The sequence below is a fragment of the Zalophus californianus genome, chromosome 13, assembly GCF_009762305.2.
Source record: "Zalophus californianus isolate mZalCal1 chromosome 13, mZalCal1.pri.v2, whole genome shotgun sequence".
Classification (NCBI taxonomy): Eukaryota; Metazoa; Chordata; class Mammalia; order Carnivora; family Otariidae; genus Zalophus; species Zalophus californianus.
The window spans coordinates 42,621,799-42,645,162 of NC_045607.1; the positions used below are offsets into that span (position 1 = coordinate 42,621,799).

The 23,364-nt window shown below is 38.8% G+C and overlaps 1 protein-coding gene across 3 annotated transcripts in view; it reads left to right on the plus strand.

The window, feature by feature from the left end:
• LINGO2 (leucine rich repeat and Ig domain containing 2) overlaps positions 1 to 23,014 on the plus strand; it is a 1,255,110-nt gene extending 1,232,096 nt beyond the window's left edge. For all 3 annotated transcript variants that reach the window (XM_027614289.2, XM_027614287.2, XM_027614288.1), the window contains one exon: positions 20,411 to 23,014. In XM_027614289.2, the coding sequence (XP_027470090.1) occupies positions 20,446 to 22,266 (1,821 nt within the window). In that variant the 5' untranslated portion in view covers positions 20,411 to 20,445 and the 3' untranslated portion in view covers positions 22,267 to 23,014. The remainder of the gene's footprint in view (positions 1 to 20,410) is intronic.
• The last annotated feature ends 350 nt before the right edge of the window (positions 23,015 to 23,364 follow it).

A 23,364-nucleotide genomic window follows, 5' to 3' on the forward strand; every position in this document is an offset into this window, starting at 1 on the left:
GTAACAGTGGTTCCTCCTTCATAGAGAGGCGATGAGTAAATCTGATGACATGGGCAAAGAACCTAGCACAGTGTCTGGCATATAGATTATAGCTCTTATTTTATTATCAAGGGGTTTTCTTGGTTGAGGCCATTTGATCTCAAAAACTATTCTATGGAAAAGCAAACACTGGACCTACCTAAGTAGAAAGGAGTCGTTTAATTTAAATCGTCAGGCAACCGTTCTGGTGCAAAGAAGAGTGGGCTCTGCTTTGAGACTGCAGGGGCGCCTGGGTGACTCGGTTGATTGATCGTCTGATTCTTGATCTCTACTCAAGTCTTGATCTCAGGGTCTTGAGTTCAAGCCCTGAGATGGGCTCCACCTACTTAAAAAAAAAAAAAAAACTGGAGAAGAACTTAATGTCTGGTGAGAATGAGTTCACCTGTATTTGAGGCGGAGGTGTTGAGGGGTGTGTCCTTCATGAGGAGGCCAAGCAGCTTCTATATAGTACTAGACGGATGCTAGCTTCATCTGCTGCAGCAAAGGACAGGGAGGTAGGCTGTGTGCTAGGAAGGAAAAACACCTAGCCTGCACTTTATTCCATGCTCAAGCCCATCACTTCATCCACTTCCACCTCATGTTTGGGCAGGTTTATACGTGGCAATTTTAGAGCCTGTGGGAAGCTAATTAATAATAATTCAGATAAAGTGAATGTTTTTCTTTTGGCAAGGGCATTGTAGATCAACTTAAGTCAAATATGTCCAGTTCTGTTGGAATAATAAACTCTTTCATAGTAATAAAGCTACTATAAAATCCACATACTTTGTACAAGCTGAATGGGATTTAAGACAGGCAATTAATCTTCTCTGCATTTTCTCAGCGGGAGAAATAGATTTTTAGACATAAGTTTTGTAGAATTTTTATATTATTTAGAAACTTCTGTCCCATTTTTTTCTACAAGGGATTTCTGCTCCAACTTAGATTCTGAATGTTACTAAAATGTCAATAATGTGCAATCAATCAATCAATCAATTACCTTTTACATTTAACTTTGTACTTTAGAAACTGTGTCAGATCTAGTCTCATGTGACCCAGTGATGTCCATAGAAGTTTTTAATGCCACCATTTGATAGATGAGGAAACTTAGGGATGGAAAAGGTAAGGGTGTTACCAGTTCTCCAGTTAGTGGCAGGGCTACATTAGAACCCATGAAAGGCTTCCCAAGTGATGCAAGACGTAAGAATGTCTTCCATCTATCACACATGGAGACGCCTCCTTTTGTCCATTGATCTAGTGAAGAGAGCAATCCATGAAACATCAAACCTCTAGCATGGCTGGAACTTGACCACGGTGGGAGTTTTTACACAATTAAGGGAAATTAGCAATGGGTAGGTTTCTGCCCATGTGTTACCATGATAACCAAGGCAACTACATGGAGATTCTGGAAATATCCCACAGGGATTCTGATCTGGCAGGTTCTATTCTGGGTTCTAATTTAATATGCTCTGGGTAAAACCCACACATTTATATATTTATAATATGATTATAGATCTATTAACTTCAGTAGTTAATTTTTAAAAATTGTGTATCATTTAAAATTCAAAAGAGGAGTAGAGGACAAAATATTTTTCTCCTACCTCTGCCTCTCATCTACTGAGCTTCCTCCCCTGGAGCCAATATCATCTTTATATTCTTCAAGAGCTATTTTATTCACATACATACAAAGACATAGTTAAGTATTTTCTCATAATTTGGATCATTTTAAGCAAGCTCTGCCAGTGATTCTGGTGCAGGTAATCTTCAGATGATCAGTCAACTCCTCTGGAAAGAATACTGACTCTTCTAGAACACAGGAATTCCTGATGGTAAATTCCAACAGTGGTCCTTGCACTCCAGTGCGTATGGGAATTACCTGCGGGGCTTGTACACAGACGGCTGACCACTCTACTTGGAGCACCAGTGATCCAAAGCAATACTGATTAAGCTCGACACTCCTACCTTAAGCGCCTTCCCAAAATAAAACCTAAAATGCCCATAAAAACAGCAATATGTGGTTCTTACTAGGTTGCAGGGTCTGTTTCAAGCACTTAGGTATCCTAAATGGTTTAAGCCTACAAATAGTTATATGAGGGCGATACTATTATCCCAGTTTACAGAGGGAAAATTGAGGCAGGCAGGTTTAGTAACTTCCCCAACTTGATTCATTTGGGTGGTTAGTGGTAGAACCAGCCTAACTCCAGAAGCCATGGACTTAACCCCCAGTCTGTGCTATCGTTCAAATCCTCAGCACCAGATTTGATTGAGAGCCTCTCTCACTTCCTACATAGCTCCTAGATGGGAAAGGTAGTAACACAAAAGAAATACGTATTTTTTTTTTTTTTGACAGAAGAAATTTTCATTTTAAGAAACACAAATAAAAGTCCTTTTGTTAGTTTCTCTGGTAATCAATTTGAGAAATTTTCAAATCACTTGCAGCTGTAGAGAAAGTTTTGTAAAATGAGGCACAGCAGTCTTTGGTACCCAAGAACAATTTTTTTTTAAAGATTTTATTTATTTGACAGAGAGAGACACACAGAGAGAGGGAACACAAGCAGGGGGAGTGGGAGAGGGAGAAGCAGGCTTCCCACGGACCAGAGAGCCCGATGCGGGGCTCGATCCCAGGACCCTGGGATCATGACCTGAGCCGAAGGCAGACGCTTAGTGACTGAGCCACCCAGGCGCTCCCCCAAGAACAATTTTTTAAAAATGTATTGTTTATTTAAGTAATCTCTACACCCAACATGGAGCTTGAACTCATGACCCCAAGATCAGGAGTCATATGCTCTTCTGACTGAGCCAACCAGGCACCCCTCTACCCAATAACAATTTTTTAAAAGTATAGTGGATCACATAAAATTGATACAGAAAATTGTATACAACATTATAAAATATTGCCCTAGTTAATATATATGGAACTATTTAGTTCAAAGCCGTCGGGTTCACTTACTGTGTGTGATGGATCCAAGCCCAGCTTTGCGAGAGTCCATTGTTAATTTTTCACATATTATATAAATGTGCTGATAACACGTTGTCAACTGGAAATTGGCCCTGGTGGGAGTTTTTACACCATGAAAATCAGCAAAAAGTAAAAAACAGATTTTTTTTCTTTGGAGAACATGTTGTTAAACACTTACCAGCATACCACTGTCCCAGTAGGTCTTACACCCCAAACCAAAAGCACACATTTTTCTTTAATAGAAACTTTTAAGAAGATATTTTAAGTAGTACATTACTAAGACTGGCACATTAACTAGAATGTTAATCACAGTATTGACTTCTTAACTTTAATCACTGAATTCTTGCCAGTAACCAAAAATGTGGATTAGACACACAGAATTTATCTCTCATCCCTTTGCTATTAAGTATCTAAATAATTATTTCTCTAGTCAACATCCCTAAAGCTAAACACACAAATAGGAAAGGGTGCCCTAAGGTCCTCATTCTTAGAGCCCTAGAATGCCAGTCAGAAGTTATGATTTGTAATAACTCCTCTGGCAAAAGAATGAAGAATAGGGAGTGTGTCTGGTGTAGGTTTGATAAGTTAATGTAGTGCTTCTAAGTTTCCTGTCTTTGACTCCTGCAGCATTTCCTAAAATCAAGTCCCATTTTGGAATTTTCTAGCATTAAATAGGTTTGGAATTCCCCCACACAATTAGGGCAAATGTATAAATAATCTCAACCTATTGATCCTTTCTTTCCCTAAAATGATGAGCAAAGAACTTTCTCTTTACTCACATTAGTGATGGCTGCAGTTTCAATTTTTGAGTAAATTAAATGCATTTAATAGTATTTGAATGACTTACTGCCTATTTTTTTTTAAAATTCCAGTGTCGTTAACATAGAGTGTGCTATTAAATGGCAGGTGTACAGTATAGCGGCAGCAATTCCATACATTACTTAGTGTTCATCAAGATGTGTCCTCTGAATCCCTTTACTTATTCCTCACCCATCTTCCCACTGGGAACCAACCACCTGTTTGTTGTCTATATTTAAGAGTCTGTTTTTTGGTTTGTCTCTTTTTTGTATTTTATCTTAATTTGTTTTGTGAAATTCCACAAATGAGTCAAATCATATGGTATTTGTCTTTCTCTGGCTTATTTCGCTTAGCATGATACCCTTTAAATCCATCCATGTTGTTGCAAATGGCAAGATTTCATTCCTATTTATGGCTGAATGATATTCCAGTGTGTGTGTGTGACCTCTTCTTTATCCATTCATCAGTTAATAGACCACTTGGGCTGCTTCCATAATTAGGCTATTGTAAATAATGCTGCAATAAACATAGGGATGCATGTATCTCTTTGAATTAGTGTTTCTGTATTCTTTGAGTAAAAACCCAGTAGTGCAATTACTGGATCGTATGGTAGTTCTATTTTTAATTTTTTGAGGAAACTCCATACTATCTTCCGGAGTGGCTGAACCAGTTTGCATTCCCACCAACAGTGCAAGAGGGTTCCTTTTTCCTCCACATCCTTGCCAACGCTTGTTGTTTCTTGTGTTTTTTTTATTTTAGCCATTTTGATAGGTGTGAGGTGATAGGTCATGTAGTTTTGATTTGCATTTTCCTGATTATGAGTGAATTTGAGCCTCTTTTCATGTGTCTGTTGTCCAAAGATATGTTGTCTTTGGAGAAATGTCTGTTCATGTCTTCCGCCCATTTTTTAATTGGATTGTTTTTTTGGGTGTTGAGTTGTTATAAGTTCTTTATATATTTTGGATATTAACCCTTTATGTTAGTAACCTACTCCCTGTTTGTTAACCCCAACTATTGATGGTCAAGAATTCAATTGGTCCTTAGAAAAATAGTGTTTTTACCCTGGGAACTTTTAGTGCCGAGATAATCCCTCGATAAAAGCGTGCAATACCATGTGGCAATGAACACAATTATGGTGACTAGCAGTGCATGCATGGTGTTGAAGGTTTTTCGGGGGCTTTCACGTTGTCCCTGTAGTACCAACAGGCCTTTGGTGACACAACAGGAAGTTAACTCTGCTCTATGTTTTCACACACTGCTATCATTCTACAAAACTATACTGACCCCCACCCCCTGAAAGACCCTGAAAAGCTTTCTCTAAAGATCTGTGAAACTCCTACTTGAAAAGTGCAAAGAAATAAAAGCTCTCCCAGTTAGAATGGAGAGGGACCCAGATGGGGCACATCATTGAGGGCTGCAGCTCTGGGAGCATCTCTCCTAAATTCCCATTATGGCAGCCTGGGACCTTGGTCCTTGCAGGACCAGAAAGTACAAAACCAACTCTCTCCCCAGGAATACCAAGATTTCCATTTGCATGAAAAAGACAGTAGAGTCTTTCATTCTTTAAATTGGCCTCACTGGTGAAAAGAGGAGCGGTAGGAGCGGTAGTGGTGAATCAGGTTCAAATCACAAGGTTTCCATCCTGTCTGGGTGTGTTACCCCACGCCATGGATTTTTATGACAGACGAGTTGTTAGAAGATTTTCAGGAGGATTTTTGAATGGATAGGGAGAGGAGGAGGAGTGTTTGAGATGAGGAGGGGGAATGTTCCCTTGTTAAACAGACTTGCAGAAAGTCTTTCTTGTGTCCCAGGTTTCTCAAATGTAGCTGTTCCTTCAGGCAATTTTATCTAATTAACATCTATTTTTCACTTCTTTACACAGTAATCAGCGTTCAATTACTGGAACCCAGCTGCTGATACTAAAATGTACTGAAAAATCAAATTCATACAATAAATCCTTAAATGCCCTCGTCATCTCCTAAACTAAGACAAAGGAATTTGATTCTTTGACTACCCCCTCTTTCTTTTACCTACATACCTTCACATTCCCTTTTTATAAATCCTTTTGTGACTTTGGTTCTATTCCAAGACCCATTACTGAAGGCCACAGGGCAAGGGTCAAAAAAAAGAAAAAGAAAAACAAACATGAACACTAACACAGAAGTTTCCATCTAAGGATAATAAGGGACTTAAAAATTTACATGTCTTAAAATTTATTTGCTTTTAAGGAATCAAACTAATTTTGAAGAGCATTTTATCTAAAGTTAATATTCATGTGTGTATTCGCTATAGAGAATTTTATCCTCCAGAGGAAAAAAATGTTGTTGCCCATTTGCACAAAGGTATTACAAACATGACTCATGCTTAATTAAATGGCTAATTAATGAAATTGGCTAATGATTGATTTTTTAAAGGTCAAATTTCCAATTTTGTCAAATTATTCGTGTACAATTTTATAACATGTTGGCTACCTTAAATCTTTAAATAAGAAGGGAAGTAGGGAGAGGTGGTAGAGAAGGAAGAAAATGGAAAAACAAAAAGGAAAAGGGGGAGGGAAGAGAAAAGAAAGATAGTGACATTTTATGTGATTGATGTGAAAAATGCAATTATACAGTGTAGTTATAAAACTTAGGGGGTGACTTTGCTATTCTAAGTAAAAAGAAAGGGAGAACCAAGATTTGCTAAGGACTTCCTACATGCCGAATATTATATGTGCTTCGACTCATTTAAAAATCTCAACAAATAGCTGAAAAATATGTATTATCCTTGACCTTAGGAAACAGGCTCCCTGAGTTTAAATGCCATGATTAACATAGTTAATCAGCAGTTGCAAGATCAAGCATTGGAGGCTTTCCATGCTGTTTCCATGATGTGTCTCTGTTTCCATGGCATACCAGTATGTCTATGATTTGTTGATAATTGGTTGTGAATTCCAAGGCTTTGGGCATGAACTCAGCCCCTAATTATACCATGGTTGATATGAAAATAGCACAGCCCACTATACAAAAGTTTTCACGTTGGACTTCAGAACAACAATTGAGAGTCAAAGGCAACACATTTCCTCAAGGGTTAACAGAATTCATAAGTATCACTCTTGTCACAGCAAAAACAAAACACAAAAATCAGTGATGTTCTATTGAGGTTAAATGCAAACTCCTTACTGTCATAGTCTTCTGGCTGTAAAGATAGCATAGTTCTCAAAAGACAAGAGAATTTGCTGCATTCTAACCCCAGATCTCTTGCTTGATCTCAATTTTTTCCTAAAACTGTATTAATCAAGATCAAAGAAATCGTTTGTTTCAGATTTACATTGAAAGTACTCAATTAGTTTTGAGGTCAGCATCAAGTAGAAAAATTGTTATAGCAGAAACCTGGAACCCAGGGAGTATACCAGCATAAGACTCTACGGGGGGAAAATCAACATGCTCCCAGGACAGTGGTCATATATCCTCCTTTGGTATAGTCTGTGTTTTTCACATGTTGTCCAGCATTATTCTGAATCGTGTCCCCACCCCTTCACTGAAGTGTCCCAGTTGGGGTGGTATATTCTGTGGTCATTCTACCGGTAGGAAACCTAGATCACCAGAGCAGACACAAATGTATCTCCCACCTTGAGTTTTGCCATGCTGAGAATATGCAATATTAATCCAACATAATGAGACATTAGTAAAGCCAAAAGCAATACATTACATAATGAATTACTTATTTAATCTATATGACATGTTGACAGAGAGGGGTTCTTTGTTCCTCTGCTATCCAAATTCTATGTGCAGAGATGGGTAGAGGAAGTTCAGCTAGGCTACGGAGTCAGTGACGTAGGCTTGAATCCTAGCCCTACCAGTTTGACGTGAATGGACTTGATACAGTTGCTCAGACTTCCCTAAGTCCCAATTGCATATTCTGTTAAGGACACAGAAAATATACTACCCGTCACCCGGAGTTGTTTTTAACAGAATAACTCGGGCTTTAGAGCCAGAAAGACCTTAGTTTAAGTCCTACTTCTACAGCTTCTTTGCTCCATAACCTTGCACAAGTAAATTCATCTAGAGACTCAGTTTCCCCATCTATGTAAAATGGTAACGAAAACAGGTCCTATGCAGAGGAGGTTGCTTTGAGGACTGAATAATATAATGCATATTAAAGTAAGCAGGTCATAAATTTTTTATCATTATTTTGAAATATAGAACGGGATAATACTTAATAAGGCCCTATAAGGAATTTGTACCAGAAATTTAGTTAATGCTGCCTTTTTTTTTTTTCTGGCCACACATTCTTAGGTACTAATGGGCCTAGTTTAAATCAGTTTTCTTACCTAAAAACCAAACTAAGATTTCACTTGGTTCTAAATACTCAAGATTTCAAATAAATACTCAGGGTTTCACATATAAATTATACCCTTGAAGTGGCTGAGCTAAAACCTCAAATGACATTGTTTTCCATAAAACAAAGTTAGAATTGCTAGAATTCATTACCTTATGTAAGCTCTTTTATATGCTGAGCTCTTTCATACTTGTTTTTGACTAATTTTTTGTCATGAAAATCTGTTTGCTAAGCTATTTATTAGTTTTCTTTCAAGACAATTTATCCAGATGAGGATAATTAGCATGTATATTGCATGAGGGTAAATATATTTGAGATAATGTGATTCCCTATGATTCTAGAAATGTTTACCAAAATACAAATAAACTGGCAAATACATAGAAGCTTCCCTAATATGTGTGACTACACATAGTGTATATCTGTATATACACACACACTACACTATATACAGTATATACCATGGATAGTGTGTGTATATATAGCATGTGTGTGTATATAATCTCCAAAGAGACACAGTTATCAGTAACAAATGCACACACGTATTCATGTATATATAAACTTCTCCATCTCTTTGTATGTATTTTCAACTGAAAGAAACCAAGAAATCAAATAAGATGCAATTTCTCTGTTCCCTCATTAGAAATACACGAAAGAAGAATATTCACTAATACTCTCTCTGTCGCAAAGGATGCCGAGCAATAGTATGTAAAGAGACACCCAGAACTGCACCGGGAGGAAGACAGGAGAGTAGAAGGCTGAGAGTGCAGACAGAGGGCTGAGAGCGAGTGTCTATTCCAGAATTTGGTAGACGTTTGACTCTCTTACTGCTCTTACAGAATCCTGACAAATGAAATATTCGAAGTGAGAAGCCTGTTTCATTTAAGTCTTTCATGTATTTCCCAAAGTGTGGGATGCATTCCAATGTGGGACAGTGATTTTAGGTGGCACAAAATGGTTAGTAACGCTGCATCAATGGGCATAAAGTTATTCCCTTTTAAGTTTACTGTCTTTCCTCTGATTACAGCGAGGAGACTCAGTTTGAACAGCTCTCGAACCCCGCATTTCCAAATGGAAGGCAGGTCTCTAGTGCAGAGCTTTGGAAGACAAGCAATTTTAGCTAGAACAATGTTTTGCTTCCATTGTAGGTATTTTTAATGCCTTTCCATTTAGTAATTTCCATTCTGATTCTCCATTTAAAGTTGTACGTAAATAGGACAAGTGACACACAGAGTCAACAAAAGTGATGACAGTGTCATAGGAGTGACATTTGGAAACATGGTGCTACTGATCTCACCGATCAGCAGAGGCTGACTGCCTCCCCCTTTCTTCCTTCGGGAGACTGACAGGCAATAAAAACACGTTTATACAAGAAAAGAGCTACTGCCCAGATCCGGCTGAGGCTCTTATGTAGTTCCCTTTTGAGTATCCTTGAATCTGAGTCCTTTCTTTCTCACTAACTAACTTACTCTACACCTGCAGTCTGGGGATTCCCTGGTCAAGAACTGCTGTTCCAGGAAGGCACACAGGTGCAACTCCAAGAATGTAGATTCTACTAGAGCAGATGGGACATGCACATACACATACTTAATACATGGTGGGAAAGCCTAAGGTAGCAACAGAGCACTACAATATTCATGGCAAAAATAGAAACAGGAACCCCAAAGGGGACTTACATTCTGCCCTAACTTTAGAGGGTGGCTATTTAAATAACTGATGAAGGGCATGGCAAGTCATGTCTATAGATCAGTTATCCACCAGCACAGAGGTTTACTGTGATTGAATTTCATTTCAAAGGGTTGGCATCATGCTTTTATGTTCTTTTCAAAATTAGAATTGACAGACTGTGCTACAAATACTGGATATTCTGACACTTAACATTTTGGTGTATTTCTTTACAATCTTTCAGTGCATAAGGGTATTTTCCCCTCCATTATATTCATAGTACAGCTATAAATTCACGTCCCACTTTTTTCAGCTTACATTTTCTATGTAAAAATCTTCCAAGTTAAATATCTCCTTACTGTAACAATAGTTTTAATGCCTGCATAGTCAACTTAAAAAGATGAATCACAGATAAGCAAATTATTTCTCCCTGATGTGGTTTTATGTGACATTTCAATTTATTTTTAAATAACGTAATAAAATGTATCTTTGATATTTAAAGTTATAATTTGATTCCAGTTTGGGAGAATGATGTTAATATCATTAATTTGTTTACGGGACAGTATCTCCCAACTACACTACCAGCCGTTTGAAAACAAGAATTGCATTTACTCCTCTCTGTGTCCCCGGCTCTGCCTTGCGCATAGCAGGTACCTAGCATGTGTTTATTGAGTTGGATTAAATACACTTTTTGCTTTGATAGTTTCCCACTCTTTCGTAGAGGGATTTTAAGCAATTACTTGGCAGTCATTCGTTGCTAAAATAAGGGAAAGTCTACAAATATCTACTTAGAAGCTAAAATCTGTTGGTATAAAAAAATTACATGTTCTTGCTTAGTCTGTTTACTATATAGCTTTTTTTAAATTTTCTCATCTAAAAAGTAGCTAGAAAAATAAAATTCCTATACCTAGGAACCTAATAATGATTTAGTATGAATTAAGAATAGGTAAATGGGAATTTTAGATGCAATTCTCTGACAAAGATGGGTACATCAATAAAAGCTTACTGTGGCAAGACATGATTATGTTTGTTTCTCTAATGTGTAAAAAAAAAAAACACCAGCCGAATGCAAAATTGCATCAATGATACTTTAGATAGATGATAGAAACTTTAATATATCCTTAAATACCAGATTGATACTTAATATCAGTTTCTATTTGTTTTCAGGAGAGAATGGCTGGCTGCTTACAGAAGCAATTTGCCAGCCTCCCGGGTGGTCAGGTGTACCCACATGCCTGAGTTCTGGCTAATGAAATGTGAGCAGAAATTATGAGTGCTATTGTCAGGTCAAGCTCTCTTACCCATAGTCCTCTTCCTTTCTCCATATGGAATGGAAAGGACTTCCACGATCTAGAAGAGGGGGAATACATAAAATATACAGGCACAAGTCCCTCAGTATTTGAGTGGAGCAGAACTCATAAACTACTGGTTTAAGCCCCTGAGATTGCAGGATTTATCTCTTACAAAAGCCAGCAGAAATTTATATTTGTTCATTTCCAGAATGTTCCAGATGGGATTTAAGATGGCTATCTTGTCTGAACAGCTTTAAATAAGAAAGAAAATGTCTAGGTGCCTTCAGTACCAACTAATTAAAACCAGGTAATCTCCAGTCAGACTCCCCTTCAGTCATGAATACCCATACTTCAAAAGAGTCCAGGTTTTCATAGAACAGACAGGATTCAAGAATCTGAACTCCCTAAGAGAATGCTCCTCCATTTGATTTTATTTTCCCAAGTAAAATGTAATAATCTTACGCAAGAGAAGTAGTGGTCCTCAGTGGTCACACTTTTCACTGAGATTGGCCTGAGTGGATCTCGAGGACTGAGCAATCACGGCAGAAAGGCAGGCAACCTTCTCTTTTTTTTAACTCCCAAGTGAGGCACACATTTCATAGCTTTTTCTAACTCTACCTTCAGACAGATTTAAGTGACGTGTTAGCAGGAATGTTTGCCCGGGATCATGGTTACCTGAGTTTTCTCATTTGTGCTACGAGATACTTAACAGCCCTAAATATCTACCTTAATAGGCTACTCCAGAGCCTGCAGATAGGCTCTCCCTGGAGGTGACTGTGTCCATCAGGAAAGTAGTGCTCCCTTCAACTGAGAAATTTTGTATGTCTAAAGATATCTGCAATATTTCCCTTTCTCCAAATCAATAACAATAGTAATAGCCAACACATATGGAACTCTGACTTTATATGCATGCACTATGGCATTCTGTTCTCACAAGGAGTCTGTAGGATAGTTACTATAATTCCCATTTTAAAGATAAGACTGAGAATGAGAGTTAGGACTTACTTAAACACATTTTTATTTTGCAGACCTATCCTCTTGGCCATTCCCTTATTCCCGATTTGAAGCTTCACGTATCACGTTTGTGAGGCCCTCAGCATCTCAAGCCAACTACCCTTTAATAATATTAATTTCAAAGAAAGATCTCAAAGGCAGACAAAAAGCACTTTCATCTTTAAAAGGTTTAAGTAGAATGTGCATATTCTGTATGTCCAAGTATTTCTATGTAGGCCAAAAGACTCAGAACTGTGGGAGAGGAGCAAATAATTTGCATTTCAAAGGGATGAAAATAATCACAAGAACAGAGGGCTCTCCAATTTGAGAAAAGATTAAACAAACTATTAATTAATGACTTAGGACAAGCTCTGCTAATTGTTTACTAGTCACTTGAATACAAAATGAACTCATGTTTTGAAATAGATATAGTCCAGTGGAGAGCAGATTCAGAACCATGAAAAGAGATACCAAAGCATAGTGCGGGGGGGGGGGGGGGGGGGGGGGGGGGGGGGGGGGGGGGGCGGTGGGGAGTGGGGAGATTTTAAAAGGAAGCATTACTTTTTAGTTGCTTAAGTAGTTGCTATCTGAGATGAGTTGTATTTAGTGATACTATATGAGAAAGGATGGAAGAAACACAGATGAGGGTTAAGAGGTCTGCCCGTGAAGCTAAACAATCCTGCATAGAAATAGGGGCTCCGTTATTGACTACGGCTATATGACCTTTGGCAAATGAATCAAGAAGCAAGAAGGGTGCTTCCCCTGAAATGGAGACAAAAGTGCTTCAAACAGGATGTGTGGAACCCTTCCTACTCTTCCACTGTAGTTAAGGGCACGTCATGACTTCGACCTTCTTCCTGGGAAATCCAGAGAATAAATGTTAGGCTAGACAGCCTTTTTTTGTGGCAGAGTAGAGGAAGTTGCTTCTGTATTGGGATTATTCTGCACTGACAGGGTTTTTCTGGGCAACTTTTCCCCATGCAAAATGAGGGCAACATGCATGAGGGCACCAGTACAGGGCTTGTCTTAGGACCCTTCAAAAATGCCACCTGGGGGAGGGTACCGGGGCCTCTGCAAAAAGTAGCTGGAGGTGACCATTCCTAGGGATGGTGGCAAGACTATTCCACCAGCACAGAATAGAAATTCACACATCCAAATCAAGGGCACCACATCAGAGATGTCCTTTGATCGTGTGAGTCCCAAAGAGCCCCAGATTTTGCCCCATAAAAGGAACCAGTTTTAAAATCTGCCAGTTCCAGCAGATACTAAGTTATCTATGAAAGCTCCAGTTAAAAAAGAAGTTTCCTGATCTCTTTACCTCTCTTGAATCAATTATAAAGGGACAATAGGGGGAAAAAAATTAAGATGCTATCGGACTAGATCTAAATCCTGCCTGTTCAATTTACTAGTTGAATGACCATTTTATATTAATCTCACTGCATTAAATCATATTAACAGCTAATTTCCATACAGATAGATACTTGCAATTATCATTTGGTTTGAAGCCTGTATAGATAATGTGAGATTCTAACAGTCTCTATCCTGGCAACTGGAGATCAAAATGCTATCCTCAGCTATTTACAGAACTGGCAATCTGCATGTAATTAATTGAGAGGTATCTACAATGTTGGGTAACTGTTCGCCTATCTGCATGAGACACTGATTATCATTACATCTGTGATTTTTGCTTAAAAAAGAGTTATCTTGTCACATAAAACACCATGGATCCTCTCCAAATCTGGCTTTCATGTTGGCCCTTCTCATTTCCACCTTGAACACTCTTCAGGTTGAGCCTCAATATTCAAAGTTTCTATTTACACCCTACCAAAACTGAGTCAGGAGAAAAAGGTAAAAATACAATGCTTTGGAGGGTAATTGGAGATCATGTAGAAGGACAAATTTTATTCTGTAGAAAGTTCAAATCCAATTTTTCCTGCCAGGTTAGGGGTTTGATTGAACCTTGGGGTTCAATCTCAAGTTCACCTGGGGTCCTTCAAAGGACTTAGGTAACCCTGGTGAATTTCAAGACTTACACTAAAATTGATTTCTTAGTTCTCAAATGTTTTAAACAACTTTCACAACTCTTCAGGATCTGATTTTAGCCCAGACCAGTATTTCTGAATTTACAGTTCTAGACACCTTGAAATTATCACCTCAGGTGTATTTTGGACTCCTTTATTCGTTACATCTTTCCCTTTTCTTCCCCACCTCCCTCATTACCCACCTCTCCCTATGGGAAAATAGCTTTCGTGAAAAAAAGAAAAATCCTACCATTAGCTAGTGTGAAGGTTTAAAGAGATTTCTGTGCTCCCCATTTATTGTTTTGTTCCCTTACTCGGTTGCCAGTTAGAAAACGAAATTTATCATAGAATTCCCAGCATAAGCAATTTATCATTAACATCTATCAATGTAGCTGTTTCTCTCCTAAACTTCCTTTTTAAGCAGCATACAACTCTCACCTCTTCCCTTTATAGCTGGTTTTTGTTTTGTTTTTTAATGAAGGCTGCTTAAAGCTTTCCATTTCTCCTTATCACTGTGTCATCTGTTTGAGGACCTTTTTCTCCAATATTCTCCTAATCTGTACTCAGGAAATCCATGTCTTTCTTTGGCATGCTTTCTCAACAAACCAAACCATTATCCCTTTAAAAAAAAATCGGTAATGACCACTATTATTTATGCGTTAGGCACCTTACATGGACCATCTTTAATCCTCATGTTTATTCTGCTTTATTATCACAAATTAACAGAGGAGTTAAGAATCATAGTCATCATCAGCCTACCTATGTTCCACAGCTAACAAATATCTAACTTAGACTTGGAGCCAGGTATTTCTGGGTCCAAATTTTTGCTATTCCTATTCTTCCTTCTTTAAGTCTACTTCCTGATGTTTTGGTTTGTTTCTTACATTAATAGGACAAGCTGTAAAATAAATACCCAGCACACAAAAAGTATGAAAATATCCAACTTCACATACTAGGTTTAGAAAGGTATAATCATTGTACCTGAGAGGCCCTTTGATCAGAATTAATAGAAAGGCCCTAGCTGGGCGCCTGGGTGGCTCAGTCGTTAAGCGTCTGCCTTCAGCTCAGGTCATGATCCCGGGGTCCTGGGATCGAGTTCCGCATCGGGCTCCCCGCTCCGCGGGAAGCCTGCTTCTCCCTCTCCCACTCCCCCTGCTTGTGTTCCCTCTCTCGCTGTCTCTCTCTCTCTCTCTCTGTTGAAAAATAAATAAAATCTTTAAAAAAAAAAGAAAAGAAAAAAAGGCCCTAGTCAGCTCCCTACAGATTTTAGTTCCTGCTTTATTCTTAATGAAACGAAGTTCATCTTATCAAACCTTGGTCACAGTCAGATATGACAAGAAAGCTTTGATTGTAAGGCTTCTGCTGACACTGAAAGCTAAAGGGAGTCAGCAGTTGGCCCTTCTAAGACTACAACTGAAAAATATTTGTGATGAGAACAATAAAGCACAACTTGCCTACACAGTTTCTGAAGTGCATCAAAGAACTCTGATGAGATACGGCCACAAAGTATCTACTTCTGCCTCATTGAAAGACAGTAGAACAGGAAAGGTATTCTAGATCTGAAGGGAGCTTGTCTGCTGCCTGCTTGCTAAGTACTTACCCATCCTTCGTTGTGGTGGTCCTTTACTTTGAAACAAACAAATTTTTTAAGGAAAAAATTCCAGATACTATCCATCTTAGTCCAGCTCCTTTCTGGTTAAATTGCAGCTATGGCCGAATTAGATACTGTCATTCCATATGTTAAGACACACTCAGCCAGATTAAGGGATCCAAGCAATAAAATAAACTTTCCCTAAAGTATTACCGAAATAAATCAGAAATAGGATGCCAGTTATCTCCTTACCTAGCTGGTGATATGCAGATTGGACAAACTCTGCCTGAGAAGATTAAACTCTCCAGGAGAATAAATATCAATTCAAAATAAATTCAAGAGTACAGAGTATGTAATCAAACTTTTATCTTGAACATAAAGAGTCCTGTAAGTGTAACGGAAAATACATTTTCCCTGTTCTGCCAAAGAAATACTTTAAAAGTATTTGAAAGATACTATTTGCAAGGAGTAAAAACATTAAGCTGCCCAATGAACCCACACATGTTGGCCCACTGAGGGACAGACACATCGGAGGAAACCAGGAATTGCTCATCCTGTACCTGCCCTTAAGCTTGCCCTCTCAGTGAATGACACCAAGTCTTAGCCAGCTGACAAAAGGGTAGGAATCATCTTGTCATCTTCCTCTCCTACATCCCTCACCGCCCATCCATAACTAAAGCATTTCTCTATTCAGCTTCAGAACACATTTTCAATCTGTCCATTTACCCAAGCCTATTCCTATGACCCTAATTGAGACCACTTCTATTCTGGCTTGAATTAATTCAACAGCTTCAGGAGTTTCAACTTTTTCCCTCCTGCAAGTCTATTTTTCATGCCACAGTCAGATTAATCTTCCCAAAAATATAAATCTGATCATGTTACTCTTTTGCATAAAACACTTTAGTAGCTTGCTGTTGCCCTCAGGCTAGAGTGAAAACAGCTTATCATGGTTTACAAGCCTCTTGTAAATCATTCCTCTAATTACCTCTTCGACCTCTTTTCTGTTTCTCTCCTATATTTGCTTCAGCCCGTCTGAATGACTTTAATTCTCCAATCACAGAGGGTTTCCATTGCTTCCATGCCTTTGTACTCCCTATTTTCTTTGCCTAGAACTCTCTCTTTCTCTCTCTCCATGAAGGATGACGGTGGGGGCTAGGGAGTGAGAATGGAAATAAACTGTTGCTGGGTTTACTATGTATTTTACCTGAAGCAATTTGATGACACCTCTAAGTAGACTGTGATAAATTAAAGATGTATACTATAATCTTTTGAACAAATAAAAATAATGTACATAAACATACACAGAAGGGCTAAAGAATTGAAATGCAATACTGAAAGATTAAAATAGAAAAAGACAAAAAAGAAAGGAACAAAAAATTCAAATGGTGACAGATAGACAACAAATAGCAAAATGGCACCCCAAAATGCAATCATTTTAGTTAACTATATTTGGTATAAGTGGACAAAACAATCTAACAAAAGGCAGAGATTGCAGAGATCGTGAGATCGATTGAAAAGCCAGAACCAACCACATGCTGGCTATAAAAGAAACTCTTAACTACAGAGACACAAATAGGTTGAGAGTTAAGGATGGAAAAAGATATACCATGAGAACATTAAGCTCAAAGCTAGAGTGGCTACAGTAATCCTTCAAAATGAGTTGAAGACAAATATTACTACAGACAAAGATGAACTCTTTCTAATGATAAAAGATCCGTAAAACAATCTCAGTAGGTTTCGAAGGATGGAAATGTTGCAGAGCAGTTCTCTGACCACAACAGAATTAAATACATAAAATACAGTAAGATTCTAGAAAAGATCTAACTACATACTTGGAATAAGGTAACTCTATCCTAAACAATCCATCAGCAAAAAAGAAGCATAAAGTAAACTAAAAAAAAAAAAAAATGTTGTCACTGAATAAGTTTTATATATATATATATATTAAAACTTCTGAAATGCAAGTAAGCATTTTAAAAGCTTATATTAGAAATGAAGGTCCAAAATCAATGATCTAGGGTTCCACCTTAGGAAGATAAGAAAACCAGACGAGCCAACCCAAACCTGATGAACCTGTACCAAACATCTGTGCACACTAAATTATTTCCTTATGATATATCGTCAGAAAAAAAAATATGGCTCATCAGATCAATCCTCTTCTGGAAGCAGTAGCTATGTTTATGGCAAAGATTGTGGTGATAGATTCACAGATGTCTACTTACCTCCCAACTCCTCAACTTGTATACATTAAATATATAATTTTTTGTATGTCCATCATCCCTCAATGAAGTGGCTTTTAAAAATTCAAAGTTGGGGAAAAAATGGTTCAAAGGGATGCACATATTGAACTTAGATATATTTAAGTTTAATGTATCCAGTAACCTCACTGTTGCCCCTGAACCTCCTGAAGGCTCTACCTGTTTTCTATTCCATCAGTTCCTTCTACTCTTGTTAATTCTGGGTAAAAATAGGGATTGAACTTAGGTAAAAATGATATGTTCCTGTTGTTTAACCTGCATTTCTTTGCCTACTAGTGAGGTTGGTCATCTTTTCATATATTGATTAGCTGTTTTTAGTGTTTATTACATTCATTGCCTCATTTTCTATTGACATTTACCTCTTTTCCGTGTTGATTAATAAGAGCTGTTTAATACCAAGTTGATCATGGTCTTTGGGTGTTCAATGTGCATGTTGTTTACTTGTTATGCTATTATTTTTTAGATGCATACAAATAGACCATTTTCTTTCATGGTGTCTGGCTTTATTCATAGAAAATGCTTTTCAATTCTATTATAAAATTATTGAATTTTCTTCTAATACATTATCTGTTCATGCATTCTAGTTCTTAATTCATCTGGAATTTATTTTATTGGACCAAATGAAGTTGTGTATCTTTTCCCACTAAATATCTAGCCAATCATTTATATCTTTCTCACTGAATTAAAATGCCCACTTTCACCTATACTAACTTTTCAAATATACTTTAATTCCTTACTTTGTTTCATTGACTGTATTTTCATGTAGTGTACTGCTTTATTTTTGATATCTGGTAGGGTCTGTTGCCATTACTACTGTTTAATATTTCTGATTACTCTCATATTTATCTTCTTTCAAATGAACTTTCAAATTTCTCAATATATACATAGATCACAGAGATATATTTGGATTTGAAAAACAATGTCTTTATAATATTGAATCTATTAAAATAAATAGTATATGTCTCTTTTTTCTAAGTTTTGTTTTCTTAGTAGGGCTGAGTGTTTGTCATAGTCTGTATTTCTCATTAAATTATTCTAAGGAATATAATTTTTTCAGAGATGCTGTGACTAATCCTTTGTGACGATATTTTCTAAATGTTTTTATTTTGTACCATGTTAATTTATTCTCCTATTCTCATCACTTTTCAGGTAATTTAGACATTAATTTGATCTACAAACAATGCTAGTTTTACCCCATCTTTTCCAATAATACCAACTCCTATGTTCCTAGATAATGGATTTTGGAGCACTGTCTGAATCTTTGCCTTATTCTTACATTCAGAGGCACTTCTCTAGTAATTCACCATTAGGGTTGATCCTAGTTATTTTTTTTATGGATATATTTATTTAGATGTAGACATACCTTTACATGGAGATATAGACATACATGTGAACACTGTGAATGGAGAATTGTACTTTCAATTGCTCTTTTAGGAGTGAATACTGAAGTTGATCAAATATCTTTTTATCTAAAAATACTGTTTTACACTACTGAGACTTGTGTAAAATATGGTGTTTGTGGATGAAGTGTACCCCACAGGATCTCATGTGGAGAAGCAAAGCTCAACAACACACGTCTTGCTATTCAGTTGAGCAGTAAGTTCAGTGTCTGCTTAAATATCTACAGTTAAATAGGTATCAAATGATATTGGAAAGGAGTATGCTTTAAGTTCAGTTTAATATGTTCACTGGGTTTGAAATTGAATATGAAATGATAGTTCATTTATTATTTAAAAACTTTTTTTTCCTTAAAATTACGACTCTTCCCACTCTTAAAGCATTTTCATCATCAGAGCCCTTATGGTGCCTTGATTCCGTCTCTTCCCTACAACAAACACAAAGCATACAAAGAGATTTTGAGGATCTTTTCACTTACCTCAAAAAAGAAAACCCCTTCATAAATGAAGACTTACTGAATGCTGAAGGATGTATACCTTCTAAGGGGCAGTTTTTAATAGAAAGCTTATATCTGAAGGAAATAAAGCCTCAACCTCTTGTATTGAATGTAACTTTTTGTTTGTACTTTGAACCTAAGAGCCTGATATCAAATGAAGCTTCTATTAGCTTCATTTTGAGCAGAGGATGATATCCCAACATTACAGATGCAGACACTGATTCAAGCTGAATAGGTTTCCTCTTAGCCATTGACCTCTGTTGCTTGAGTTTGAGTTCAACATGGAGCCTTTTGTGAAATGCATGCTTTTGTGCCTCACATCCTGTGCCAGACAGTGTATTAGTCTCCTTATAATTGTTCAATACTGACATTGTCCTAATTCTAGGAAGCTATTACTATCATCATCCTCATTTTACAGCCAAGAAAACCAACGCACAGAGAGGTGCATCAACTTACCCCCTGTGGCTAAAAAGGGTAGCCCTCGGGTTCAATCCCAGATCAGTGTGATTCCCAATCCAGGGTCCTTTCCATCGTACTTGCTGCCTTCTTGATGTCCCTTTACCTATCCATGTCCTAACTCAACTTCTCTTCCTGCCTCCTCCTGCAGGCCCGTGACCAAGGTGTAGACTAAGAGGTGGAGTCATGCTTCACACGGCCATATCATGTTGGCAGCCATTCCTGGGTCTGGCTGTGGTGTTCGTCTTCATGGGTTCCACCATTGGCTGCCCCGCTCGCTGTGAATGCTCTGCCCAGAACAAATCCGTTAGCTGCCACAGAAGGCGGCTCATCGCCATCCCCGAGGGCATTCCCATCGAGACCAAAATCTTGGACCTCAGCAAGAACAGGCTGAAGAGTGTCAACCCTGAGGAGTTCACATCCTATCCTCTGCTGGAGGAGATAGATTTGAGTGACAACATCATTGCCAATGTGGAGCCAGGAGCTTTTAACAATCTCTTTAACCTTCGTTCCCTCCGCCTCAAAGGTAACCGCCTGAAACTGGTCCCCTTAGGGGTCTTCACGGGGCTATCCAACCTCACCAAGCTGGACATTAGTGAGAATAAGATTGTCATTTTACTGGACTACATGTTCCAGGACCTGCACAACCTGAAGTCTCTAGAGGTGGGGGACAATGATTTGGTTTATATATCACACAGGGCCTTCAGTGGGCTCCTGAGCTTGGAGCAGCTCACCCTGGAGAAATGCAACCTCACAGCTGTACCAACAGAAGCCCTTTCCCACCTCCACAGCCTCATTAGCCTGCATCTGAAGCATCTCAATATCAACACTATGCCCGTGTATGCCTTTAAAAGACTGTTCCACCTGAAACATCTAGAGATTGACTATTGGCCTTTACTGGATATGATGCCTGCCAATAGCCTCTATGGTCTCAACCTCACGTCCCTCTCGATCACCAATACCAACCTGTCCACGGTCCCCTTCCTTGCCTTTAAACACCTGGTATATCTGACCCACCTTAACCTCTCCTACAATCCTATCAGCACAATCGAAGCTGGCATGTTCTCGGAACTGATCCGCCTTCAGGAGCTTCATATAGTGGGGGCCCAGCTCCGCACCATTGAGCCTCACTCCTTCCAAGGGCTCCGCTTCCTTCGTGTGCTCAATGTGTCTCAGAACCTACTGGAAACTCTGGAAGAGAATGTCTTCTCCTCCCCTAGGGCTTTGGAGGTCCTGAGCATCAATAACAATCCACTAGCCTGTGACTGCCGTCTCCTCTGGATCCTGCAGCGGCACCCCACACTGCAGTTCGGGGGCCAGCAGCCCATGTGTGCTGGCCCCGACACCATCCGTGAGAGATCATTCAAGGATTTCCACAGCACTGCCCTTTCTTTTTACTTTACCTGCAAAAAACCGAAAATCCGTGAAAAGAAGCTGCAGCATCTGCTAGTGGATGAAGGGCAGACGGTCCAGCTCGAATGCAGTGCTGACGGAGACCCTCAGCCTGTCATTTCCTGGGTGACACCGCGCAGGCGTTTTATCACCACCAAGTCCAATGGAAGAGCCACCGTGTTGGGCGATGGCACCCTGGAAATCCGCTTTGCCCAGGATCAAGACAGCGGGATGTATGTCTGCATCGCTAGCAATGCAGCAGGGAACGACACCTTCACGGCCTCTTTAACTGTGAAAGGCTTCACCTCAGACCGCTTCCTTTATGCCAACAGGACCCCTATGTACATGACGGACGCCAACGACACCATGTCCAATGGCACCAATGCCAATACGTTTTCCCTGGACCTTAAAACAATACTGGTGTCTACAGCCATGGGCTGTTTCACATTCCTGGGAGTGGTTTTATTTTGTTTTCTCCTCCTCTTTGTGTGGAGCCGAGGGAAAGGCAAGCACAAAAACAGCATTGACCTCGAGTATGTGCCCCGAAAAAACAATGGTGCTGTTGTGGAAGGGGAGGTGGCTGGACCCAGGAGGTTCAACATGAAAATGATCTGAGGGGCTAGCGCTCACACTGTTGTTTCCAGGTCAGTGTCGGTCACCAGTGAGATAGCTGGCACAGTCAATTACTAGGCGAAAAGGTGGCCTCGGGCGGCTGCCCCTGTGTCCAAGCAGGGTCCACAGAGGCAGGACTTCGTCTGGAGACTCTCCACCGAGAGGCAGGCAGACACGTGTCAGAGCCCTTCACAGTGGGATTCTAATTGTTTGCATTGCAAATATTGGCATTCTGGGGATCTCAGTAATGAACCTAAACCTTCAGCTCATGCTCACGGACAGTTACTCAACCTTTTCTACCACGGCAAAAACAAAAGGAAAAAAAAAAAAGGAACAACCTACAATGTAGGATTTACGTATTAAAAAGACACATTTGTCTAAAACATACTCTACAGAAAAATTTGTATCTATGATTCTCATTTGTTAAAGCCTTGCATCATACCGTATTGTTGATTCAGCACCACAAAGAAATCAATATATTCTTTACTTTTTTTTTTGAAACATATATGCTGTATATGTTTTAAAGCAATATGAATGAGAGGTTGTGCTTTTAGTTACTCACCACTATAGATCCAAGTGTGATATCACCTTCCTTTCCATACAGATGACCCTGAGACTAGATCCCTGGAGTTATGGGCGGAGAGATGCGGAATGATGCGTTTGTCTGATGTAGGATGCCAAGAAATAGAGCCCAAGGCAAAACTGCTCAACTCTGTTAACTTCTGTTACTATAAATAAAGGCATGTGCCTAGTTTTGATACAGAATGGAATATTTTTTATACTTGTGATATCACCCTGGACCAGTTTACTGTAACAAAGCCCTTGGTTTCTCCGGAAGGTTGTATGCCACTAGTTGTACCTGTAAAATGCAAGGTAGGTGTTCATGATGAAGATGATCCATTTAAACACAACTTGATTTTACTTTCATCAGTTACTACTACTGGGTTAACAGGAAGAGCATGTAGTTGTTATCTATACTCATAGGGTAATATTTACCTTGTAGAGGAGATCAAGAATTTGGAATATGCAAAACCTCGGTGGATAAAAGGGAGTTCTTCTCAGATGCCAGCACAAACCAGGGTGATCCAGGCATCACGTGAT